The sequence below is a fragment of the Antennarius striatus genome, chromosome 20 (genome assembly GCF_040054535.1).
Source record: "Antennarius striatus isolate MH-2024 chromosome 20, ASM4005453v1, whole genome shotgun sequence".
In the NCBI taxonomy this organism is placed as follows: Eukaryota; Metazoa; Chordata; class Actinopteri; order Lophiiformes; family Antennariidae; genus Antennarius; species Antennarius striatus.
This window is the reverse complement of record NC_090795.1, coordinates 931,995-956,410: the sequence shown is the minus strand read 5'-3', so window position 1 is coordinate 956,410 and position 24,416 is coordinate 931,995. Positions and strand designations below refer to the sequence as shown.

The 24,416-nt window shown below is 50.0% G+C and overlaps 4 protein-coding genes across 8 annotated transcripts in view; all 4 read left to right on the top strand.

Moving 5' to 3' along the window:
* The window catches only part of LOC137614016 (histone-lysine N-methyltransferase 2C-like), a 35,080-nt gene extending 33,472 nt beyond the window's left edge, over positions 1-1,608 (top strand). For both annotated transcript variants that reach the window (XM_068343421.1, XM_068343420.1), the window contains exons 74-76: positions 114-187; positions 297-405; positions 483-1,608. In XM_068343421.1, coding sequence (XP_068199522.1) covers positions 114-187; positions 297-405; positions 483-575 — 276 coding nt within the window. In that variant the 3' untranslated portion in view covers positions 576-1,608. The remainder of the gene's footprint in view (positions 1-113; positions 188-296; positions 406-482) is intronic.
* A 225-nt stretch (positions 1,609-1,833) lies between these two features.
* Positions 1,834-13,094, top strand: LOC137614018 (NLR family CARD domain-containing protein 3-like). Of its 2 annotated transcripts, none has more exons than XM_068343425.1 (18): positions 1,834-2,414; positions 2,898-3,005; positions 3,193-3,248; positions 3,569-5,357; positions 5,609-5,785; positions 6,347-6,520; positions 7,164-7,224; positions 7,500-7,603; positions 7,695-7,868; positions 7,958-8,221; positions 8,345-8,488; positions 8,601-8,700; positions 9,795-9,847; positions 10,080-10,297; positions 10,374-10,639; positions 11,226-11,348; positions 11,462-11,603; positions 11,943-13,094. In XM_068343425.1, exons 1-18 carry the CDS (start codon positions 2,359-2,361, stop codon positions 12,425-12,427), a joined length of 4,494 nt encoding a protein of 1,497 aa, XP_068199526.1. In that variant the 5' UTR covers positions 1,834-2,358; the 3' UTR covers positions 12,428-13,094. The 2 variants fall into 2 exon arrangements, with proteins under 2 accessions (XP_068199526.1, XP_068199525.1); XM_068343424.1 differs by having other exon boundaries at positions 1,835-2,414; positions 7,164-7,337; positions 7,430-7,603.
* A 105-nt stretch (positions 13,095-13,199) lies between these two features.
* On the top strand, positions 13,200-17,276 carry galnt11 (UDP-N-acetyl-alpha-D-galactosamine:polypeptide N-acetylgalactosaminyltransferase 11 (GalNAc-T11)). 3 transcript variants are annotated; one of them, XM_068343462.1, is made up of 12 exons: positions 13,200-13,405; positions 14,073-14,326; positions 14,661-14,784; positions 14,859-15,025; positions 15,226-15,351; positions 15,422-15,671; positions 15,743-15,860; positions 15,991-16,143; positions 16,214-16,429; positions 16,508-16,612; positions 16,710-16,847; positions 16,929-17,276. In XM_068343462.1, the coding sequence occupies exons 2-12, from the start codon at positions 14,104-14,106 to the stop codon at positions 17,055-17,057; spliced, it is 1,749 nt and encodes a 582-aa protein (XP_068199563.1). In that variant the 5' UTR covers positions 13,200-13,405; positions 14,073-14,103; the 3' UTR covers positions 17,058-17,276. The 3 variants fall into 3 exon arrangements, with proteins under 3 accessions (XP_068199563.1, XP_068199564.1, XP_068199562.1); XM_068343463.1 differs by having other exon boundaries at positions 13,200-13,501; XM_068343461.1 differs by having other exon boundaries at positions 13,200-14,326.
* Positions 17,277-18,203: 927 nt separating this feature from the next.
* chodl (chondrolectin) lies at positions 18,204-24,400 on the top strand. Its single transcript, XM_068343468.1, is given in 10 exon segments — positions 18,204-19,185; positions 20,431-20,537; positions 22,080-22,189; positions 22,191-22,256; positions 22,330-22,493; positions 22,584-22,741; positions 22,925-22,963; positions 23,079-23,168; positions 23,244-23,340; positions 23,612-24,400. Coding segments are annotated over 10 exon segments (987 nt in total). The 5' UTR covers positions 18,204-19,111; the 3' UTR covers positions 23,694-24,400.
* The last annotated feature ends 16 nt before the right edge of the window (positions 24,401-24,416 follow it).

Genomic DNA, 24,416 nt, shown 5'->3' with positions numbered 1-24,416 from the left:
AGAATTAAAGACAAAAGTATCGGACCAGAACCGCGATCGGGGCCGACCCCTGACCCCTTCTCGCGTTAGCATTAACAAAAAAGAAGCTAACTGTCCTGATGTTCGCCCTGCAGAACCGCGGCGTGTACATGTTCCGCATTGACAACGACTACGTGATCGACGCCACCATCACCGGAGGACCGGCCAGGTGAGTACGGCTCACGCATGCTGGTGGAAGCGTCACGTGACCTGGTGGTCGCTTCCTGGACGCCGTTTGACAGCCTCACCCCGCTCTGACGCTCTTGATTGATTGGCAGGTACATCAACCACTCGTGCGCCCCCAACTGCATCACCGAGGTGGTCACTGTGGAGAGGGAGAACAAGATCATCATCAGCTCCTGCCGGCGCATCCAGAGGGGAGAAGAGGTACCGCCCCCTCAGAGGAGGAGCAGATCTGGTTGGTGGGGAGTATGTTAATGATGTGTCTGTCTCTGCCCCCCCAGCTGTCGTACGACTACAAGTTCGACCTGGAGGACGACCAGCATAAGATCCCGTGTCACTGTGGAGCCGTCAACTGTCGCAAATGGATGAACTGAAGCCACGCCCACCGGCAGCTCTCTCTCTCTTTGCTGAAACTGGACGTCGATCGCCCATCCCTTTGTGGGCGGAGCTTAATGTCATATCAGAAGTCACGATAAGAATATCTCATTTGATCACAACAGAGTCGAACAAAGATAAAACTGATGGGGTATCCCGTAAACATATATCTATAAATATATATATGTATATGAAGTGGGCGGGGCTAATGCCGGGCAGGGTGAGGGGGGCGGAGCTCCTGACGAGGCTGGTCCTCTATGTATATTGAGTGTAAAAAGCGGATCACAGATGTAAATGTCAGTTTAAAACACCACTGAAATATCAGAATGTCGTCGTCCTCAAAGGGAGGTTCAATAAAGTTGCACTAAAAAAACAACACACAAAACGGAAAACTACAAAAACAAAATCCCCACAAACGTTACTTGATTCTTCCTCCTCCTCCTCTTCCTCCCCGCCGTTTGTTAACTTCCTGTAAAATAAGAGATTTTTTTTTCTTTGTATTTATTACTGAATGAAGCTATTTTCTAAATCCACGGTGAGTTCAAAGACGCGTGTAAATATCTGTATCATAAATTTAAAGGAGACAAAAACGTTTAGGAGTCACTCCACCGAGAGCTACCTTAACATCCTCATCCTCACCTTCATCACCTGACGGCCAGAGCGTTCCTTCACTCGGAAGGTTCCTCCTTGTTTTCACCGCGGCCTTCGTTGGACTTCTATGTGTGTGTGTGTGAGTGTGTGTGTGTTTTTTTACCCAGCGTTTTGGCTGTAGGCGTGTTCCTTTTGTGTTTCTTCCTCTCACTTTGTGGAGTTGGGGGGGGGGTCCTGCTGCCATGTACAGACGAGGCTCCACCAGGACTCTGCTCATTTGTACAGTTGGTCAACACAAAGCCTTGTTTTTGTTTGTGTTTTTTTTATTATTGGACATAAACAGCGTGATGATGATGATGAAGACTGTTGTTGTTTTGGGGGGAAAATGTGGAATCTAATTCAGAATCATTTACAGAAAATAAAATATTTTACAACTTGAAACCATTGCTCGTTATTCCCGTGTGTGTGTGTGTGTGTGTTATCGACTTTAATTCTCCACCCTGTGGAGCTGTGGAGGAGTGATGGGGTGTGAGATGACCCGACCTTAACCCACTGTAGATGGACCACAGAGTGAAGGTGAAGGTCCAACAAGTGCTCAGCACCTCTGGGAGCTCCTTTAACACCAAACCCTTTCAGGAGACGACCTTAAAGACGCTCATGGAGGGGAAGAATCTAAAACATCAAACCTGTTTGGAGTTCTTCACTTCTTTAGTGGACTACTGTGGTTCCACTCCTCGTGTTGTGGAGAAAGACCAGACCTCCTGCCCTCTTGTCGGGCTGCCGTGTCGCTGCAGCGCCACCAGGGGGCGCCTGGACCAGGAACCGTCCCGGGCTGAAGGAGGAAGTGTCTCCGCCGGGGAGGAGGCTCCAGGTGAACTCCGCTCGTCGAGCTGAGACGCGTTCACCGACCGGCCGGTCCGAGCTGAGGACGACCGGGCTGCTGGAAGTCCAGCCGGACACCGTTAAAAGCAGACTTCCGGTGCGCGGAGTGGCGGCTGACGTCAGACGTGGTTGTGGCGGGTTCCACAACAGGAAGTGACACTTCTAACAACAACTCCAGAAGAGTTACCGGGGTTCAGGCTCTGACGTCATCAGCAGCACCAAAGGGTTCTTTCTGCTCTGTTCCTCTTCAGTTTGTTGAAGCACGAATGTAAGAGCTGTCCTCCCCCAGGGAAGATCTGGAACCCCACGATGAGCAGCAGAGAAGAACTACTGATCCCAGCAGACCCAGAATCACGGTGGACAGGGTGAGACCAGTTGTTTATCCCCCACTAAATGTGGGGGTGTTAACATGAACAGCCCCTCAGCAATGTTCCGCTAATGTACATGTGTCAGACTGGAGGCCCCGGGGGCCAAACGTGGCCCGCCACATCATTTTATGTGGCCCGTGAGAGTATAAAAGGTCAGAGTGGCTAAAAATGAATAGGAACAGATAATTTAATAACTTTTTTATAGTAATATAATAATTAGGGATTAGAGTTACTAATAACTTATTACATAATCGGCCAAAAGTTATTACATTATCGGTTCAGGACTTCTTCACGCTATTGGCTTTAACAGGGTCTCTAGAAGAACTGAAGACACTGGTCCTGACGAACCGGACCATCAGAGACTGATGGAGTCAGGAAAACCTGGAGAGAACAGTCCAGAAGCATGAGCTGTGTTGTTACCATGACATTGTGATCGTGTGTCATGTTAGTTGTACATGTGTAAAACATGTGTCTCCACAGGACCGAGGGTTTGGGGTCCACCGGTCAGTCGGCCAGGAGCAATGTCTCCAAAGACGAGCCTCTGAACTTCAACGTTGGACCTGGACCTTCAGACGACCGACGCCTCCAGTAAGATGATGCCAGCTTTCAGCTCGTCTACATTCAGGTTAATTAGGTTTGGGTTAGTTAACCAGCAGCCATCCTGACCTTAACTTGAACCAGACGAGAAGGGTTTAGTTCTAAGGAGGAACATCTTGAGAGCTTTTAGTTGGTCTCCACCAATGAAACGCGTTAAAGAATGTTTACATCTCCACAGGAAGGAGGAGGGAGAGGAGGTGGACGTCCTGAAGGATCCAGTCTCACCCTGTTCAGGTACATCAGGAGACTTCCTGTCCCCAGTGTGGACGATGTCCAGCACTGTAGAAAGTAACAGCTGTTTGCTGATGACATCACGTTGTCTGTTGTTGTCTGTTGTTGTTTGTTGTTACATTAACTTTCAAGAATTGTTTAAATTCATCATTTTTTCACATTTTGTTTTCCTGTTGGTTGTTGGGTCACATTGTCCAACACATGGTCTCCACACCCAGTGCCCACGTTGGTCCAGCACCAGATGAGGGTCTCAGCCAGGTTCATGAACCATGTTTAAACAGGATCCTTGGTCTTTGGTCTTAACGTGTTCCTTCTCTCAGCAGACAGGGTTCTCCAGGAAGTTCAGGAAGAACACAGGATCAGCCTGAGGAGGAGATGTGAACGTGTGATGGAAGGAACCAATGAAACAGGAAGTGGAACCCTCCTCAACACCATCTTCACTGAGCTCTACATCACAGAGGGACGGAGTGAAGACGTTAATACCCAACATGAAGTGTGGCAGCTTGAGACCACTTCCAGGATGGAGACCCTCCAGGATACTAGAATCAGGTGCAACGACATCTTTAAAGCCTTACCCCACCAGCAGACGCCCATCCGAGTTGTTCTGACCAACGGCGTCGCCGGGGTTGGAAAGACCTTCTCTGTCCAGAAGTTCACTCTGGACTGGGCCGAGGGCTTGGAGAACCAAGACCTCAGTCTGGTGGTCCCACTATCGTTCAGACAGCTGAACCTGATCCGAGATGAGCGGTACAGTCTTCTCCAGATGCTCCGTGTTTTCCATCCAGCGTTCCAGAAGGTCACAGCAGAGAAGATCACTTCCTGGAGGCTGTTGTTCATCTTTGATGGCCTGGATGAAAGCAGACCCTCATTGGACTTAAAGAACAGGAAGCGCATCTCTGATGTGTCTCAGGTGTCCTCGGTCAACCAGCTGCTGACAAACCTCATCAAGGGGAATCTGCTTCCCTCGGCTCTCGTCTGGATCACTTCCAGACCTGCAGCAGCCAATCAGATCCCTCCTAGATATGTGGACAGGGTAACAGAGGTCCGAGGCTTCACCGATGACCAGAAGGAGGAGTACTTCAGGAGGAGGTTCAGAGAGGAGGACCAGTTCAGTAGAATCTTCTCCCACATCCAGACCTCCAGGAGCCTCCATATCATGTGTCAGATCCCAGTCTTCTGCTGGATCACTGCTGCAGTTCTGGACCACATGTTGACCACAGACCCAGAAGGAGAGCTGCCCAAGACCCTGACAGACATGTACTCACACTTCCTGATGGTCCTGATAAAGAGGAAGAAGCAGAGGTCCGGTGAAGCACAGGAGACGAGTCTACAGGAGCTGATGGAGGCTGACAGAGATCTTCTTCTGAAGCTGGGGAGGCTGGCCTTCGAACATCTGGACAAAGGAGACATCATGTTCTACCAAGAAGACCTGGAGCGGTGTGGTCTTGATGTCTCAGAAGTCTTGGTGAAGTTAGGAGTTTGTACAGAGATCTTCAGGACAGAGTGTGTCATCCACCAGAAAAGCGTCTACTGCTTTGTCCATCTGAGCCTTCAGGAGTTCCTGGCTGGAGTCTACATGATCCACTGCTACACCAGCAGGAACACCAAAGTTCTGAAGGCGTTCCTGGGACCAAACTACAATGACTCACCTCTTGATGTCTTCCTGAGGAGAGCCATGGAGAAATCCCTTGAAAATGAAAATGGTCACCTGGACCTGTTGGTCCGCTTCCTTCATGGCTTGTCTTTGGAGTCCAACCAGAAACTCTTGGGGGGTCTGCTGGGTCAGATGGACAACAGTCCAAGAGTCTTACAGAGAGCCATCATCAACTTGAAGGAGATGAACAGCAAAAATATCTCTCCTGACAGGAGCATCAACATCTTCCACTGTCTGATGGAGCTGAAGGACCAATCAGTCCATCAGGAGATACAAGAGTTCCTGAAGTCAGAGAACAAGTCAGAGAAGGAACTCTCACTGATCCACTGCTCTGGTCTGGCCTACGTGCTGCAGCTGTCAGACCAGGTTCTGGATGAGTTGGACCTGAGGATGTATAACTCATCAATAGAAGGACAACACCGACTGATTCCAGCCGTGAGGAACTGCAGAAAGGCGATGTAAGTCCAGAGGGGAGTTGTTCTGGTTTTTATGTAGAGTATCACAGGTTGTGAGACGTCAGTGCATGTTTGTGAACTGGAGACCTCGTAAGGGTTTGAAAGGATTCAATCAAACAAGGAACAGTGGACGGTAGGGAGAAAGAAAACTAGAAATTAAATCACCTGTTTACCTCGTGGACAAATTCTGTTGAACTTAAATGCCTGAATTAAATTTTTTACCCGTATATTTTCTAATCCGTTTGTCCTGACAGACTTTCTTGGTGTGGACTCTCTGAGACTCACTGCCAAGTCGTGGCCTCTGCCCTGAAGTCCAAGCCGTCCCATCTGAGAGAGCTGGACCTGAGTTACAACGATGACCTGCCAGAGTCAGGTGTGACGCTGCTGTCTGCTGGACTGCAGAGTCCTAACTGTCGACTCGAGACTCTCAGGTCAGTATCTAGACTTTCTTTTGACATTTTCAAGTACAGAACTTGTTGACTACGATGAATTAATGTGGAGCTACATATTTAACACCTGAACATTTTTATTCCTTCACTTGCATATGACATTGAACTACATCCGACCTGCTGAGGTATGGGCGCCGGAAAGGTTCAATTGCCCAAGACACACCATATGATGACAACCACTGGTCGTCTGTGGTGCCTCAATGACCCTCAGGTGTTATGGGATGGACTAGGCTTAAGCATTTTCTGTAGCTGCTTACCCCATGTAGCATCACGGCTAACCATAGGTGTGATGCGAGGTTCACCCTGGTTAAGTTGTGGGTTCAGCACACATAGAACAACAAACAACCGATCACTTTCACACCAATGCAGAACTTAGACCCATGTTTTTGTTGATGGGAACAAGCCAGAGAATTCAGAGAAACCCTTGCAGACGTGGAGACCCAGAGAAAGCCCAGGGCCCAGCCTGAACTACCAGGACATTCTTGTTGCAGGGCAGCAGTGCTACCCTGCATTAATCTGTGTTCACATCTCTTCTCCATTCAGATTGCTGCGTTGTAATTTGTCCGTGAGCAGCTGTGAGCGTTTGTCCCGCGCTCTGTGGTCCAACCCGGCCCATCTCAGGGAGCTGGACTTAAGTGAAAACCGCCTGACGGACGCAGGAGTGAGGATTCTGCGTCTCTTTTTCAGGAGGCCAGAGTGCCGGCTGGAGACTCTGAGGTCAGTCTCCATCTTTTTCAAAACTGTACTGAGATCAGTTTGGTGTCAGAATTTTCAGTATGTGCTGCAGGTGGTGAAGTCATCTTCAGATATTTATTCTGATAAAGAAGGGTAAAGACTCCTTTGAAGTCACATGACCCGTTGATGGAGACTGAGTTAAGTCACAGTTGTGGTTCAGAAGGACTCTTCAAGATGCCCCGGGTTCTTACTGGTCGTCCACATGAAGTTAAAGCTGTGGAAGAACCGATCATCAGGATTGATATCAAGATACGACCCCTCACAGAACAGAACTTACAGAACTGACGTGGATGACTTTGACTCTGGACTTCCATGCATGACTTTGACTCATGACTTACTGTCTATGAACGACTTTGACAGTTTGAACTAGAATCAGTTGATTTATTGTTCCTTTTTCCCAGAATTCATTGAGACATTATGGCCCTTTTGGGGAACTTTGAGCTCCTGCATCGTATCTTCTGCTCAGCAGGAGTCTTTTAAGTCGACCTGCTGCTTGCGGTGCTTTGTTGAAGTGGTCCCAGGTTACCCTCTCTATCAGGAGCTTCCATGTACTCAACTTCTACAGTCTAGATCTTTGGGTACTGAGCGATGTCTTCTAATGATCTGTTGTGGATTCTGGATTCAGCCTGTGGAACTGCAGCTTGACTGAGGAGAGCTGTTCTTACCTGAGAGACATTCTGAAGTCCAACCCGTCCCATTTGAGAGTGCTGGACCTGAGTACCAACAAGATCAAGGGCTCAGGAGTGTGTCTGCTGTCTGAGGCTTTGATGATACCATCCTGTCGACTGGAGGTTCTGAGGTCAGTTCTGTGTTTAATTAACAAAAGAACAACTTTAATTTACACTCAGAACGCCTGAATTTGTTTTTCAACCAACTTGTGTCTCTATTCAGACTGTGGGACTGCAGTTTGTCACAGTACAGCTGTTCCCTTCTGGCCTCAGCTCTGAAGTCCAACCCGTCCCACCTGAGAGAACTGGACCTGGGGTACAACCAGCTGAGGGATTCAGGAGTGAAGCTGCTGTCCAGGTTTCTGGAGAGTCCAGAATGCAGACTGGAGGTTCTGAGGTCCGTTCCCTGGCCGTCTCCACCCCAGTCACTGATTGGTTTCTTAGAGCAGCATATTCAAACCTGAACCTGGATTTTGATCTCCGTCCAGACTGGGTGACTGTGGTTTGTCAGAGGTCAGCTGCTCCATCCTGGCCTCAGCTCTGAAGTCCAACCCGTCCCGTCTGAAGGAGCTGGACCTGAGTGACAACCAGCTTCATGATTCTGGAGTGGATCGGCTGTCTGGTTTTCTGGGGGATCCCCATGGCAGACTGGAGGTTCTGAGGTCGGTTCTCCGTCAAAGATGCATTGAAGACCACGAAAGAGGCTGTGATGGTGTTGGACCTGTTCCTGCTACGTCTCCTGTGTGTCCAGACTTCAACGGTGTGAGCTCTCAGGGGTCAGCTGCTTGTTCCTGGCATCAGCTCTGGAGTCCAACCCGTCCCACCTGAGAGAACTGCAGCTGAGAGGAAACAACCTTGGGGATTTGAAGCTGAGAGAAAACTACATGCGAGATTTGCGGCTGAGAGGAATCTATCCACGGGATTTTCAGCTGAGAGGAAACGACCTGCAGTTTTCAGGGGTGGAGCTGCTGGAGGACCTTCTGGAGAATCCACAATGTCGGCTGGAGACTCTGAGGTTTGTTGCAAGTCTCAGTCGAGCTGTTTGTTGGTTGGAGGGCATCTGATCATTTACATACAGCCATAGTGTTGTCCATATATGGTCATTGTTGATATGAATGCATCTGAAATGTTTTGCTAGCTTCTCCAATGCCAAGGGTTCACCTGTGACCCTGACTGGATGCTGGGTCCTGAGCATCCAGTCAGGGTCACGAACAAGGTCCGCCGTTCACGAACAAGGTCCGCATGCAGCCACCAGTTGTGGACCTGGACCCTTGGACACACAGTAAGAACTCGTTCCTGTTGTGAACTCACCGGTTTAGTGGTTTGCCTGTCTAAAGGGGGGTCAGAGGTTCAACATGAGGTCTTCGATGACAGTTTTGTGTTTAATCCCGCAGGATTGGTGAGGGAGGAAAAAGAACCTCACCTGACATACTGGAGTCCATGGGCACCGGAGGGGTGCCTATGGATGACGAGTCTCCTCATCTTCTACTGAAAGTAAGTGTGTGTAACCCACTTCGAGTGAATACACCTCTAATCCAGGTTCGTAAGGAGCTGAGGGAGTGAACTGTAATAACCATACATGAAGGTACACAGACCAGATAAACTGTGCACAGTTTCTTTTTACTAAGACAAATAGAAATTAACAACAGGAAAATTACATATTAAAATACATATTAACACAACAAAATTGGGCCCTTCAAATAATAAATCTTCTTTCCGCTGGTGATCACTTTTAAATCTACTTTCTGTAGATTCTTAAAGGTTTTAACAGTTTCTGAAACAGAGTGCACTCTTTTCACTTGTGGGTGACAGTCCAGACGACTGGCACCACCCTACCCCACGTGGAGTATTTGATGAATCCCTTTAGTCCAGGTCAAATCATGCTGGGAGGCTCGCCATCAATAGAACTGGATCCCGAAGTGGTCCTCACTCTATCCTTAAGACCTGACCTGTTTGGTTATTTTGTTACAAACAGGACTTTAAAATGTATTCTAACCAAGTTGTTCAATAGTTAAACTTGTACAATAAATTGCGTAGCATCGCACACACAATTAGCACATTAAAACGTGTTGCTAGCTTACCGAGATATATTGTAGCAAGTCACAGGGACTTCCCAACTCACGGTGTCTTCTAAAGTGTTCAGATATCTTGCTCGTTTATTGAAAAACTTGCAAAACTAAGTTCTAAAGTTTTTCAAGCTGCATCAATTTGTTCTCCGCTTGTCATGAGCACGTCACATCTCTCTCATCCCATCACACAGATTGATCTGTCAATCATGTCCACTCGTAGGCGGAACCTAACCAATAAAATATAATGATTGGCTTATCGGCTCTCTCCTATTTTTAACCCTTTATTGTCACTGGGTTACATGTGGTTTCCCAGAGTTGGGGCCCAGATGATCCCCTCTCACCCACAGACGGTGGTGGCGAGGGTTTGGAGGTGGGGCAACCTGCTGATTCAGAGAACGTTTCTGGCGCGTTTCCTTTTGAATCCCTCAGCGATCCGATTCTAGACCATTTGAGCGGTGCAGTTGAGGATCCTGGACCAGTCCAGTCTTCTTACTCATTTTGGTCCTTTTTCCATTGTAGGTAACTGATTTCACACCTGAACTGCTGACCGTTTCTGGGAAGACCACATACAGGTAACCAGACGGTGAAATGTGGAAGTCGTCCTTCACACCAGACTTCTTTAGATCTTTAGACCAAAAGACTCAAAGAACAAGATGGAGTGACGTTTGGTCAATGCTACTCTAAACGTGACGTACTTTATGCTACCTGTCTTCTCCAAACTGATTGGTCCGTTGGACGAGGGGAGTGATTTCTGTGTTTTCAATGACATCCTGTCAGACACGTAGAACCCATTTTGTTCTGCAGGTTCCAGTGTCCTGTTTCAGGAGCGTACCAGTGCGCCTTGACCAGACTAGTTTTTGTTATGGCCAAGGGGGCGATGTTGGAGTACAAGACTGTCCAATGGGACGAGAACCTCATCCAATCAGCTGGCAAAGTATCGGCAGGGCTGCTGTTCAACATCACGTGTTCAGAGGAGGCCGCCATCTCTCAGCTTCAGCTGCCTCATTGTGAAACGGAGGAAGGTAAGCAGCGGATGAGTAGAACCTACGACCCTCTGTGTGGCCGTGTCGCTGGTTTGACGATGGTTTGCTTTCACAGCGTTACTCATTGATGGCATTTTGTCCGTGGTCCACTTCACTGATGACGGAATGAGCATTTTGGACCCGCTGCGGATCACAGACACCCATGTGGTTGTGACGGTGTCCCACCTGTCCCTCTTTGGCCTGGTCTGGGATTACTTTAAAAGGTTTTGGAACACCTCACTGCCGGTAAAAGTGCAAGTTCTGCTGTTCTTTCAACCTCAATCCATAATGTGCCCGAAGGTGGACGTCTTTCTGCTGCAGGACAACATCCCTCTGAACGAGGTAAAGGAGACCAGTTCTATTCCTGTAGTCCCTGATAGACAGGAAGGTCAATTGTCGGTGATGCTCGTGTTGCTTTAATGCTCCGTCAGTTGATGTCTCCTTCAGAGCAGTTACCCTCAGGGATAGTGTTTCCATCAGTTTGAGAGGACATCATGCATTTGGTTACCTCCATCAAGGAAGTCCTGTCTCATATCCGTTGCTTTGTTTCTTGGTTTGTAAGGAGGGTAACCAAGACACCTGGAGGTGTTTCCAAGAAAGTTTGAATTTGTTTGAAGATGAAACAGGAAAGAAGCCATTAAATTTACCTTTTGCACGTGCCGCACATCCATTTCCTGCCAGTTTTTCATAAAAATGGTTGCACAAGTAGGATAAACGTCAAACGATGACTGACAGTATTGAGGAATATGCTCGGGGCTTCCTGGATCCAGGCCAATGCCAAATTCCAGGGTTTCTTTCTGTGATATTTCATGGAAATCTGTCCAAGAGTTTTGTGAACAACCGGCACGGGGAAACAACCTTGTTAAGTCGTTTGGTCATCATGGACGTTTTCAAGCAACTCCTTGACAAAGACGTCTTCTTGTTGAAGGTTGCCACCCAGCAAGTAGGTGCTGAGAACCTCAGGATCTCCTCTGACTGTAAGCTGCCTGTTGAATTTGGGCAAACTTGCTTCCTGACCTGTGACTCTGAGGTGTTGCCAGTGCAACCCGACGTGAGTTAAATCACCTTAGTGCTGTTGATTCTGAAGAGCGTCACAATCAGCAAAAGAAAATACAAAGTTCTCAAACCGTCAGAAGCTAACTGGATGCTGCTTCTGGTTTTCAGAGTGTCAAGTTTGACTCAAAGACGGGGCCAAATTTCCATCCAACTTTTGAAGTTATCTTGACCACAATCCCAGAGCGAGTGACTTTGGTGGTCCAGAACCAAGAGAGACAGGAAGTCTGGAAACGGTCGTTGTACCTGCAAGGTAACCCTTTCTCTCTTCTGCAGGAGGATGAGTTTAGACACCAGAGAGAAGGATGAAGATTTATCACCTGTTTTATTCATAGAAAAATAGAAATGACAATATTTTTATCCAAAAAATGTTTTTAACCCAATTTCATTTGTTGTTTCGATTAAACTGCACTTTAAACTGAGGTTGCAGTTTGACAACTGCTGGCTCGTACGTGAACATTTACTTCCACCTGGAACAGAACCAGTAGAAAAACATTTAATTCAGTTTAAAGTGGATGAATTTAATGGAAATTTAAAGTTTAGTCTCTAAAGTGATTGTTTGGTATTTATAAAGGCCCCCATTTTCTTACAGGTCTTACGACACAGGGCGGAGTCCCAGCACAGGGCGGAGTCCAAGCACATGGCGGAGTCCCAGCACAGGGCGGAGTCCCAGCACAGGGCGGAGTCCCAGCACAGGGCGGAGTCCCGCTACAGGGCGGAGTCCCAGCACAGGGCGGGGTCCCAGTAGAGAGCTTGGTCCCGGCAGAGAGCTGGGTCCCGGCACAGGGCGGGGTCCAAGCAGAGGGCGGGGTCCCAGCAGATGAGAGGCTGTCCTTAATTCGGCTGGAGTTTATTAATCGTGTGTCTGAAATCCTTTTGAACCAACTCCTGGATGTACTTCTCCATCATCATGTCCTAAATTTTCAAGAAATGCGGATCCTCAAAGGAAAAGGTGAAGGTAAAGCAGGAGACGTGATCGACTGCGTACGAAACAAAGGAGTTAGAGCCAGTTCCGTCCTGATCTCTGCCATCTGTCAGCTGGACGAACACCTCGCCACTGAGCTGAAACTGAGATGAAGAACAGCTTTGGTTTAACACTGAGTCATTTTATTATATATACAGTATACCCACCCAAATATTTGAATTAGCACCGTGATTGGTTGGGCGCTTGATTGACAGGTAGTGGATGGAGTTGGTGACAGTGTGAAACTTTTCAAGTGAGCTTATTCAAATATATACGGTATGTGGATATTTTATATATATATATATATATATATATATATATATATATAAAATATATACACACACATACATATATATATACATACATATATATACATATATATACGTGTATATATATGTATGTATGTATATATACACACACACATACATATGTATATATACACATACATGTGTATATATATATATATATATATATATATATAAATCTCCACCTACTATATATATTTGAATATATATATAAAATGTTTTATAATTGCACTGAGTCAGATAAAAGCTGTTATGAAATTTATTCAAATGTTTTGTGGAAAAATTCCAAGATGCAAATCGGATGTGTGGAATGAGAGTCAGTTATTTCGAAGCTTAATGTCACGATGAATGGATTATTCTTTCTTTTCACCACCTGTAAAGTTCTCTGAAGGGATCTTCTGTGTAAACATGCCGGACCATTAAAACTGGGATCACTCTGGAGGCCGCTTGTGTCCCCAGAGTGGCTCTTAAATGCCTGCAACAATTTGTAGTGCCTGTGCTTTTATTTTGAAAGATACAACCCGAACTTCCTTTACAGGTGTTTGTCCGGTTCTTACTGTGAAAGCGTTGACCGGAAGTGGCTGTGTTTTGCTTCCTGACTTGATGTTCCTGTGAGGAAACTTGCAGACACGGAGCTTCTTGTCGTGGACGATGGCAGCGTGACGAACGAGCCGCGCGTGGATCCGCAGTTCCGGCCAGAAATCCTGCTGGAAGTCCTGCCGACCGAACCGGGGGGACTGGAGGCTCTGGAGCGGGTTCCGTTCGGAGGGAAGCCCCCGTGACGTTGTGCGTTAGCGCGGTACCGCTAGCGGGTTCCATTACCGGACAGCGCTCTGCTAGCATAGCTGGATTAGCCTGTGCTACATTTTCGCGAATAATCCCGTGAGATTTGTTGAAATCAGTCCTTCGTGTAATTTAAAGTTAGCAGCGGTTCATTGGAGCAGCAGCACACAGTGTTTAATCTGAAGAGCGGAGAGGTGATTTAATCCTAATCCGGTATGCTAAAAACAAACCAATGCGAAAGTCCGTTTAAAACCCGTCTAATTTAAATTTAACCCGTGAGTAAACGAGGGATCGGTGCTGACTGATGACGCAGTGACCCTGTTCTCCATCTGTGTGACTGTCCTCTTTAATCCGGCGTCTGTTTAACGGATTGCGTCCCCTTATTTCTAGAGATAAATCCATTTTATCAGCTGTGTTCGATGATGTGCTGGTGTTGACGTTTTCTCAGCGGAGTCTGGCCTGTGCTGATGACGTCAGCACCTGATACACACGTGTTCCACTCACCTCCTCAGGTGATAATCAGGTGACACCCGAGGCGTGTGACGCCCCAGAGATGTAATCTGATTACAGAACTGGTCTGATCGGTGACTCAACAGAGAGGCGTTGACACCACGTGCGTCACTGTGGGGGTCAAAGGTCAACTGAACCTGCTCCTCTCTCCCCGCTGCAGTGTGATGTAAGGCCATGCTCGCTCGGCCACCATGGCCAGTGTGACGCTGAGGTACTTCTGTTACGGTTGCCTCGTCACCTCGGCGACCTGGTCCGTCCTCCTCTACCTGTACTTCACCATGGGGGCGGAGCCCGGCCAGGGCAGGACGCCTCTCCGCCACCGCGGCCAGCCAATCACAATGGGCCCGGTGGACCAGAGGGCGGGGCGTCAGCCTCCGCTGGTCAAGGCGGGGGTGGAGCTGTCACCAGAGATGGGTGAGTGGTGTGACCCAAGTCCTGGTCTCTGAGAGTCCTGGTCTCTGAGAGTCCTGGTCTCTGAGACTCCTGGTCTCTGAGACTCCTGGTCTCTAAGTCCTGGTCTCTGAGTCCTGGTCTCTGAGAGTCCTGGTCTCTGAGAGTCCTGGTCTCTGAGAGTCCTGGTCTCTGAGACTCCTGGTCTCTAAGTCCTGGTCTCTGAGAGTCCTGGTCTCTGAGAGTCCTGGTCTCTGAGAGTCCTGGTCTCTGAGAGTCCTGGTCTCTGAGAGTCCTGGTCTCTAAGTCCTGGTCTCTGAGTCCTGGTCTCTGAGTCCTGGTTGCTGTGACTCCTCAGGGATGATCTTTAACGAGGCTGACCAGGAGCTGAGGGACTCGGGCTACCACCGCCACGCCTTCAACGTCCTGATCTCCACCAGACTGGGGTACCACCGCGAGCTGCCCGACACCAGAGACCCCCAGTAAGGCCCGCGGGCACCAGGTACCCAGTGGAACCCCGTTGACCCATTAGTGACCCCCCCCCTGCTGTCTCCAGGTGCCGGGACCAGACGTACCCTGAGGTTCTCCCGGCGGCCAGCGTGGTCATCTGCTTCTTCAACGAGGCGTTCTCGGCGCTGCTGCGGACCGTCCACAGCGTCCTGGACCGGACGCCGGCGCACCTGCTGCACGAGGTGCTGCTGGTGGACGACCACAGCGACCTGGGTGAGCCGGCGTTACCGTGGTAACCGCCAAAAGCGGGTCAGGTTTGGGTCGAAGAGACCGTTTCGGGTCAGCTTCAGCGCTAGCTGTAGCTGCCGAGCTAACTCAGCGTCGCCATTCTGGCCTGTGTTGCCACGGTTGCAACCATGGGGGGGGTCGTCCGTGCGCTAAGGGGTGTGACGGGTGTCCGTGTGCCCGTCCAGACGAGCTGCAGGGCGACCTGGACCGCTACGTCCGGGCGGAGCTGCCGCCCAAAGTCCGGCTGGTGCGCAACCCGAGGAGGGAGGGGCTCATCAGGGGCCGCATGATCGGAGCGTCCCACGCCACCGGTAGGTCCCGCCCACCGCAGTCGCACGTTCCACAGGGACGTGTGAGTGACCCCCCTGTCTGTGTGTCCAGGGGAGGTGCTGGTCTTCCTGGACAGCCACTGCGAGGTGAACCGGGCGTGGCTTCAGCCGCTGCTGGCGCCGATCCACCGCGACCGGCGCACCGTGGTGTGTCCCGTCATCGACATCATCTCCGCCGACACCCTCTCCTACTCGCCCTCCCCTGTCGTCAGGGGGGGATTCAACTGGGGGCTGCACTTCAAGTGGGACCCGGTCCCCCCCTCCGAGCTCAACGGTCCCCAGAGGATGACCGGACCAATCAGGTAACCCGCCGACCGCCTGAGCCCCCCTTCCCCGATTCACCCGTCACCACCTCACCCTCACCCCCCCTCAGGTCTCCCACCATGGCGGGCGGCCTGTTCGCCATGAACAGGAAGTACTTCAACGAGCTCGGCCAATACGACGCCGGCATGGACATCTGGGGCGGAGAGAACCTGGAGATCTCCTTCAGGGTGAGGACTAGCGTTAGCCTCGTGTTAGCCTAGCGTTAGCCTAGCGTTAGTCTAGAGTTAACCTAGTGTTAGCCTTGCATCGGCCAAGCATTAGCCTAGCGTTAGCCACCAACCGTCTCCCCCCGCTCAGATCTGGATGTGCGGCGGCGAGCTGCTGATCATCCCCTGCTCCAGAGTCGGACACATCTTCAGGAAGAGGAGACCCTACGGCTCCCCGGGGGGGCAGGACACCATGGCCCACAATTCCTTGCGGCTAGCGCACGTATGGATGGACGAGTACAAGGTAAACACACACACACACGCAGAGCGGCATCCCCCTGACCTCACTTCCTGTGTCGCCGCGGTCCAATCAGGAGCAGTACCTGTCCCTGCGCCCCGAGCTGCGTAACCGTGGTTACGGCGACATCAGCGAGCGCGTGGCGTTGAGGAAGCAGCTGCAGTGTCGTTCGTTCCGCTGGTACCTGGACACAGTTTACCCCGAGATGCAGACGGGCGCCAATGGCAACAAGCCGCCGCCGCCGTTCGTCAACAAGAGCCTGAGGCGCCCCAAAGTCCTGCAGAGAGGACGGGTACCTGAACGCACCGCCGCCAGCAGCCAGCGCCGGAAAACACACTTTTGTCAAACGCAACGTCTTTCCATCTTTCAGCTTCGTAACCTAGCAACCGGCCGCTGTCTGGTGGCCCAGGGTCGAGCCAGCCAGAAGGGCGGAGTCATCGTCCTCCGACCATGTGACCCCCGGGACCCCGAACAGGTGAGAACACCTGAGAGAGCCAAGCTAGCGCAGAGCGCTAAAGGCTAGCCTCATGCTAAGTGTGTGTGTGTGTGTGTGTGTGTGTGTGTGTGTGTAGGACTGGGCGTACGATGAGGAGGGTCAGCTGGTTCTGGCGGGTCTTCTCTGTCTGGACGTGTCGGAGGTCAGGACCTTTGACCCCCCCAGACTGATGAAGTGTCACGGCTCGGGGGGGTCGCAGCAGTGGAGCCTGGGGGTGAGGTCATGTGTTGATGATGAAGTCTGAGTGGCTTGGAGGCAGGAAGTGACGTGACGTCACGGTGGTGTGTTCCTGCAGAAGTCCCGCCTCTACCAGGTGTCGGTGGGTCAGTGTCTCTCCGCCTCGCAGCCAATCGGGCCCAAGGGCTTCGTCTCCATGGCAATATGCGACGCTTCGCAGGCGCAGCAGTGGCAGCTGGAGAGCTGAGGATGAGGCCACGCCCCCTCCAGGCCAGACGGCGCCGGTTCGGTTTTATCAAAGACGAGCAGGTTTTAGCTTCAGGTCTCTTTTTACGTCCGAATCGGACCACCTGGAACGTCCTGGAATGTTCTGGAATGTCCTGGAATGTTCTGAAATGTCCTGGAAGTTTTAAGACCAAGAGTTGATTCAAGTCCTGATGGCCTTGAAAGTCCTGTAATGACCTGGAAAACCTTGAACTCAGATTTATTAAAATTAAAATTAAAATTAATCTGGAAGCTGATCCTGGAATTCCTGGTGACAGCCTACCTGTGTGTGTGTGTGTGGGGGGGGTGACCTACCTCCCTTATTCTTAGCCATGGTAACTGTTAGGAGCCCTGTGATTGGCTCATGAGTTGGCCTGTGCTGCAGTGACCCCTCCCTGACAGCAGGTGGCGATGTGTGGAAACATTTATTCAAGGGTTCTGGGTTTGGAAACTTCCTGGAGTCCTTGAACAGGCCAGGCCAGACCTGGAGGAGTGTCCAGGAGAGGTTTTGAAGTGATTTTTAGGAGGTTCTCAAGGGCCCATGAAGAATTTTTGAGTATTCCTGGAGAAGTCTGAAGGGATTGTAAAAAATTCAAGGCTCCTTGAGAAAAATTCTTTACTGATTAGTTACTTCTTATGTAGGTGCTTGAATCCTGGAAAGGACTGGAGCTGTCCTGAGCGTTGGACTCCAGGAGCCTGGAGGGACTCAGTATTCATGAGCCTTTGGGGGCCTGATGATGATCAGGAAGTCCTTGAATGGGTTTCAAGGCCCTTGAATGGGTTTCAAGGCCCTTGAGTTGTAGGGAAAAAAGAGCAAACGCTGTAAATGTTTTCTGTTGGCCAGACGGCCGACTGATTTAATGCTGAATCAATAGTTGTGTGTGTGTGTGTGTGTGTGTGTGTGTGTGTGTGTGTGTGTGTGTGTGTGTGTGTGTGTCATCATTTTGGGGGCCGAATCACTGGAAGCCATCAATTAGACGATTATTACCCACACACACACCATACACACACACACAGACACACACACACACCATACACAGACACACACACACACACACACACACACACCATACACAGACACACACACACACCATACACACACACACCATACACACACACACACACGTCATTATCATTTTGTAATATTTTCTTATTTGCTTTTCTTACTTCCTGTTTACATTTGACAACTTCCTTTTTATGACTTCCTGAGTCCATCAATCTCCTGCACTTCCTGTTTCCTCCTCTTTGCTCTGAAAAACGTGTGTGTGTGTGTGTGTGTGTGTGTGTGTGTGAGGTAATCAGTGGTAAGTGGAGTGTGTTTCACTATTCATACGATCAGCCGCTTGCAGTCGATCAATGCAAAGATCAATACTGGGAATGGAGGGAGATATCTAACAGGTCATTATCTCTGTGTGTGTGTGTGTGTGTGTGTGTGTGTGTGTGTGTGTGTGTGTGTGTGTGTGTGTGTGTGTGTGTGTGTGTGTGTGTTAAACACTTGTTTATACAAACAGTGAAGTCATCTGTGTTTGACTGTCAGCTGAACTCCCTCCTCTGAGACGACAAAGTTTGGGTTGAGACTCAGGTCAAAACACACACACACTCACACAAACACACACACACACACACACACACACACACACACACAGAGTTTCTCCACCTTTAGTTTCTTCAGACGTGAACAGGAAGTGAGAAGCGTCTTCATCTTCTGGTTTCACATAATTGTGTTACACGTGTGGACACACACACTTGAACACACACACACACACACACACACACGGTTTAAGTTTCAGTCTAAGTGGATCATGAAAACCATCTGTTCACACCTTCCTGTCGGTCATGTGACCCCGGGTCGGTTTGTGTTCACGGAACCGTCTTCAGACCGGAAAACGTGTCACCTGATGACATCATCGACCCCCCTCAGGCCACGCCCCCCACCAACAGGGTGTCGACCCCCCCACCCAGTGGGGTGTTGACCCCCCCCATGGGCGATCACCCGCCCAGACACTGTCTCCACAGGTACAGCAGGACCACACCTGGATGGATGGATGGATGGATGATGGACAGACGGGAGGTCGGATGGAGGTTGGATGGAGGTCGGGGGTCAGCAAGAGGTGAGCAGGAGCCGTTCAGGGCTGTTGGAGCAGCATATGTGTGTGTGTCCCCCCCCACCGCTGCGTTTGATGTCCACGATGACGTCATAAAACCCTCACCGGTCTTCCCTTGTGTCCCTCACACTGTTACCCTAGCTTAGCTTAGCTGTTACCAGAGCTAACGGTTAGCATATTTCAGTAGCTTAGCTTAGCTGTTACCAGAGCTAACTGTTAGCATGTTATGGTACCGAAAGCTAACGGCAGTAGTCTGACTTCCTGTCGGATCTGGAATCCAGCTGACCAATCAGAGCACAGCATTCGTCTGATTGGCTGTTTGATTGGTCGGGGGTCCTGTAGCTCCGCCCTGAACAGGAAGATTACCCCGATCAAACCCGGTACTGACCCAGTTCCTCCATCCCAGTGAAGACAGTTTAACCCTTTAGTGTTTGTTTGTTGCATAGCAACGGGTTGTAAACATGGCGGGGGGGGGGGGGGTGGGGGCAGCCCTGCGCCACTCAGGTGGTCTAGAAGTCACGTGACATGATCCAAGTCCACTGAATCTGCAGTAATTTATCAAATAAAAGTAATCTATTACCTCCAAACTGTTGGAGTAGAAGTCTAAAGTAAAAGTACTCAGATTACAACCTGAACGTTCCTATTTGTCGTCTCTGATCACCGATAATCAAACGTGATTGGCGGCATCAGCTGCTGATCACACCTCGGGACGGATCGATGAGGGAACGCGACCGGAAGTGTTTGTCATAACGGAGCCGATATGAAGCAATCGATCAGCTGATATTAGTGTTATCGATCTGCTTCGCTGCGGCAGCCAATCAGCGTCAAGCCTGTGTAAGTGAATTACATCTCTGTGTGTGTGTGTGTGTGTGTGTGTGTGTGTGTGTGTGTGTGTGTGTGTGTGTGTGTGTGTGTGTGTGTGTGTGTGTGTGTGGCCCCCCAGGGCTTAATGAAATAGGAGGGTACATCTGGGGCTTTGTGGGGAGGATCGATCAGAGAGAGAGAGAGATGGGGGGGGGGCACCAGACTAACCCTCCTCTTCCTCCGGCTTCAATCGGATCGGAGACAAACGAGAGGAAAGAAGAGAAACTAAAGAAAAACGACCGGAAGCAAAAGTCAAACAGATTTTATTTCACGGTTTTGTTTGAAAATCGTGACAGAGAAAAAAAAAATCCACTTTAAATATTTAGAGAAAGAAAAAGAAGATTTGTTCCGATGAACCTGTGAGATTTTTATTTTTTACTCTCGGAGGCTGCTGGGAGTCGCGATGAAGATGATGGTGGTGATGATGGTGATGGTGGTGATGATGGTGAAGATGATGGTGATCGTCCCGGTGAACGGAGCCCGCGTGGTGAGCGGTGAGTTTAACGGTAGAAGTTAAATAGACCGGTGGTGTGTTTAGTCACTAATAGATGTTAGTTGTTTGTGCTCTGTTGTCATGGTGACCCGAAACGAGCATTTATTTATCCTAAATAATTGATTTAAATGATTTTTTAAAATATTTAACTCAAGGGTCAAAAATAGAGCAGAATTTATTCGAATTTTATAAACAATATTTAAAAAAATTCTTATGAATGGATTCAAGATTAAAGATAAACATTTACAGCTTTTATTTAGTTTGAAGTTTAAAAATGATTAAACGTTCCTTTAAATGATCGACGGAAGATTTTTGCCACAGAATCAACATTTTTTATTGTTTGTTAAATCACAGAAAGATGTAATCACGTTAACTTACTGGTCTTGTTTATTTGTTTATTTACAAACCAGCTCAGGTAAACATTTTATCGGTCCGATGAGATACACGTGATGACGTCACGCCCGCCGTCAGGTTGAAGCTTCATTCATTCCAACGCAGATGTGACCCGGGGTCCACATCCGGGTCCCAGTAGAACCCGCCCCTCAAAATTTATCCAATTTTTTTAGATTTTTTTTTGGGGGGGGGGGTAACAAAATCTTTATTTGAAATTTCTTTGGACGTTTTTGTTCCCCCACCTCTCAGTTCTTTAAATTCCGCCCGTCCTGAACGCAGCAGCTGCAGGAAGTTCTGCTCCGTTCGGTCCAAATCGATTCTCATTGGTCGAGACTGTGTGGGCGTGGCTTCCAGATGAAACGGCTTGTACGGAACTCCGTTTTGATCCGGTTTGTCGGTTGATCGATAGACGCAGTTAGAGCTGATTGATCAGCTGATCAGCTGACCTGCGCTGACGTAACGAGACGGGAGGGACCGATTAACGACCGCCCACTCCCGTGACCACGCCCCCTCGCATCTCCAGTATCTCCAGTCATTAAAAGTGGCGTCCCTGTGTGTGTGTGTGTGTGTGTGTGTGTGTGTGTGTGTGTGTGTGTGTGTGTGTGTGTGTGTGTGTGTGTGTGTGTGTGTGTGTGGTTAAAAATGAAGCCTTTAGACGTTTAACAGGAAAGTGATGATGGTGCAGAAGAGAATCCAGCTAATCACTTAGAGGAGCTCTGGGGGCTGTTTTAACCAGACGAGGATTAATCACTGCAGCACACACACACACACACACACACACACACACACACACACACACACACACACTGGTGTTTCCCGCTGTCCTGCTATCAGGAACGCTCCGGTGCAGTGATGACATCACTGATGCAGGAGGGGTGGGGGGGAGCTTCCTGTCTGGGGGTTCAAGGAGGGGCGGAGCCACTTAAAGGGGAGGGGCTTCAATTTCCCAGCACCACCTCCCCCCCATCCCTGTAAGTCAGTTAAAAAAGAGCTGATGCGGTAAAAAAAGGGGGTGAAACACTCTATCGTGGTCGGAGCCCCCCCCCCCCCCATTGATCCCACTGACAAATCAACACTTCCTGATTTGTGATGTCATCTTGTGATGAAGTGACATCATCACTAACAGTAACCCCTCCCTGTGGCCCCCCAGGTCAGACGGTGTGTGTGGGGGGGCCCCAGCGGCCCTGCTATAAGATCGCGTACTTCCACGACGTGTCGAGCCGCGTGGCGTTCAGGGAAGCACGGGAGGCCTGCCGGCTGGGGGGGGGGGGAGCTGCTCAGCGTCCAGAGCCAGGACGAGCAGACGCAGGTGGAGGACCTGCTGCAGGTGAGCCCCGCCCACTCGTCGTCATCCCCTCCCCCCTCTTACTCCTCTCACCTGCCCCCCCCTTTGTGTCCAGGAGCTCAGTTCAGGAGCAGGAGGGGGAGGGGGTGGCATCGCCGACGGGGATTTCTGGATTGGTTTGAGTCGGATGGACGGAGCCAATCAGACGGAGGCGAGCAACACCTTCACTTCCTGTAGAGAGAGGTACCGCTGGAGCGACGGAAGCCACGTCTCCTTCAGGTGGGCGGGAACAAACTGATGAAGATGATGATGATGATGGTGGTGGTGATGATGATGATGATGATGATGATGATGATGATGATGATGCAGTAACTGGTACATGGATGAGCCGTCCTGCGGGGGCGAGGCCTGTGTGGTCATGTACCACCAACCGGCTGCACTTCCTGGTCTGGGCGGGGCTTATCTCTACCAATGGAACGACGACCGATGCAACATGAAGCACAACTTCATCTGCAAATATGAACCAGGTGTGTGTGTGTGGGGGGTTAGGGTCGCCGTGGTAACACATGATAGCCCACATAATGTCTTCTTCTCTTACTGTATTATGTTTGTAACTGGTCACATGACCCCTGACATCACAGGAGAGGAGGGTCATTCATCTGTTGTTAAGCCCCTCCTTCTTTGGCCTCTTTCTTCTTCGTGTTTTTCAGAGAGCCGGCAGACGCACACGCCTTCAGGGCCGGGCCCAGGTGGGTGGGGCATGGGTGGGTGGGGCCCAGGTGGGCGGGGCACAGGTAAGACCAACACGTCTGTACGTTCAGCGTCTGATGATGTCATCATGGCTGTCACCGGTCTGCTCCTCAGGAACCACGGCCGGCGGCGATGGGGGTGTGGTCAAACAGTCGACAGGTCGCGGGGAGACTCCCCCTCAGGTCGCCATGGCTGGAGGCTCAGGTACTGACTCGTCTGACCTCTGACCTCTGACCCCGGTTGGGGGTCGGTGTGAACGGCGCCTCTGCTTCTGCCTAGGCATGCTGCTGGTGTACGTGGTCATACCCACAATCCCCCTGCTGCTGCTCATCCTGGTGGCTTCTGGGACTTGTTGTTTCCAGATGCTCGGCAGAAGGTTAGTCACTAATAGAACTACATCTCCCAGCAGCCTCCAGTAAATCTGCTGACGGCGGCAGTTCCTGCTGAGGAGGCAGGTTCTGGGGTGTTTGGTGCTGACTCAGTGATTCTGACGGGCCGTGTGTGTGTGTGTGTGTGTGTGTGTGTGTACCTGGCTTCAGTCCAGGTGTTCCCTCCAGATCACCTGATTAATGTGTTTGTTTTTAACTGATTGATTGACCCGGTTCTGATCAGGTGGTAACCATGGTAACGCCCTCTTCCCTCCTCAGCACTCCTCGCACCAAAACAGCGGTCAACCAATCAAACCTGTGGATTTCCAGAGCGCCCAAACCGGACTCCATGGAGGTGTGACCCCACCCCGTGACATCACAGCAGATGACTCCGCCCCAACCCATCGTCTTCATCAAGTGGGTGGAGCTCTGAGCGACGCTGATGATGTCATCAGAGGTTTTCATGGGGTCACCTCCAGCTGGTGTTCTTTACGTTTCTGCTTCACGTTCTGGCCCCTCCCCTTCCTCCTCCTGGCCCCGCCTCTTCCTCCTCCTTTCCTTCCTACTTCCTGTCTCATTTCCTTCTTTTGCAAACTTCCTTTCCTCTCTTCACTCCTCCCAGCTCCACCTATTAGTCTCTGAGCTGTGATTGGTCGTCATCTCTACCTGTTAGCCTCTCATTTCTGATTGGCCGACATCTCTCAGCTGTGATTGGTTGGTGTGAAATTTTTCATGTTTTCATTGAATCAATCATCAGCTGAGAACAAATGAAGCGCCCCTCAGGCGGGTGGAGACACAGTGGGGTGCGTTTGATTTCGGAGCGGTTCTGAATGAGGTCCAGGTTCTAGGCTCATCCATGAAAACTAAATTAGTTCACCCCCCAAGACCCCCCAGATTAGAGCTCAGCTCATCAGACGTGACCCAGAAATAACAAAGAACTTCATTAACCACCAATCAGATTAACGCCACAGTTAATGGCTTCTGTCGCCATGGGAACGCCTCATCCCAGTATCAGCTGACCAAGCCCCACCCCCCGTCGGTCCTGTTTTGTACCCTCAGGAAAAAAATAATAAAAATGTGTCAG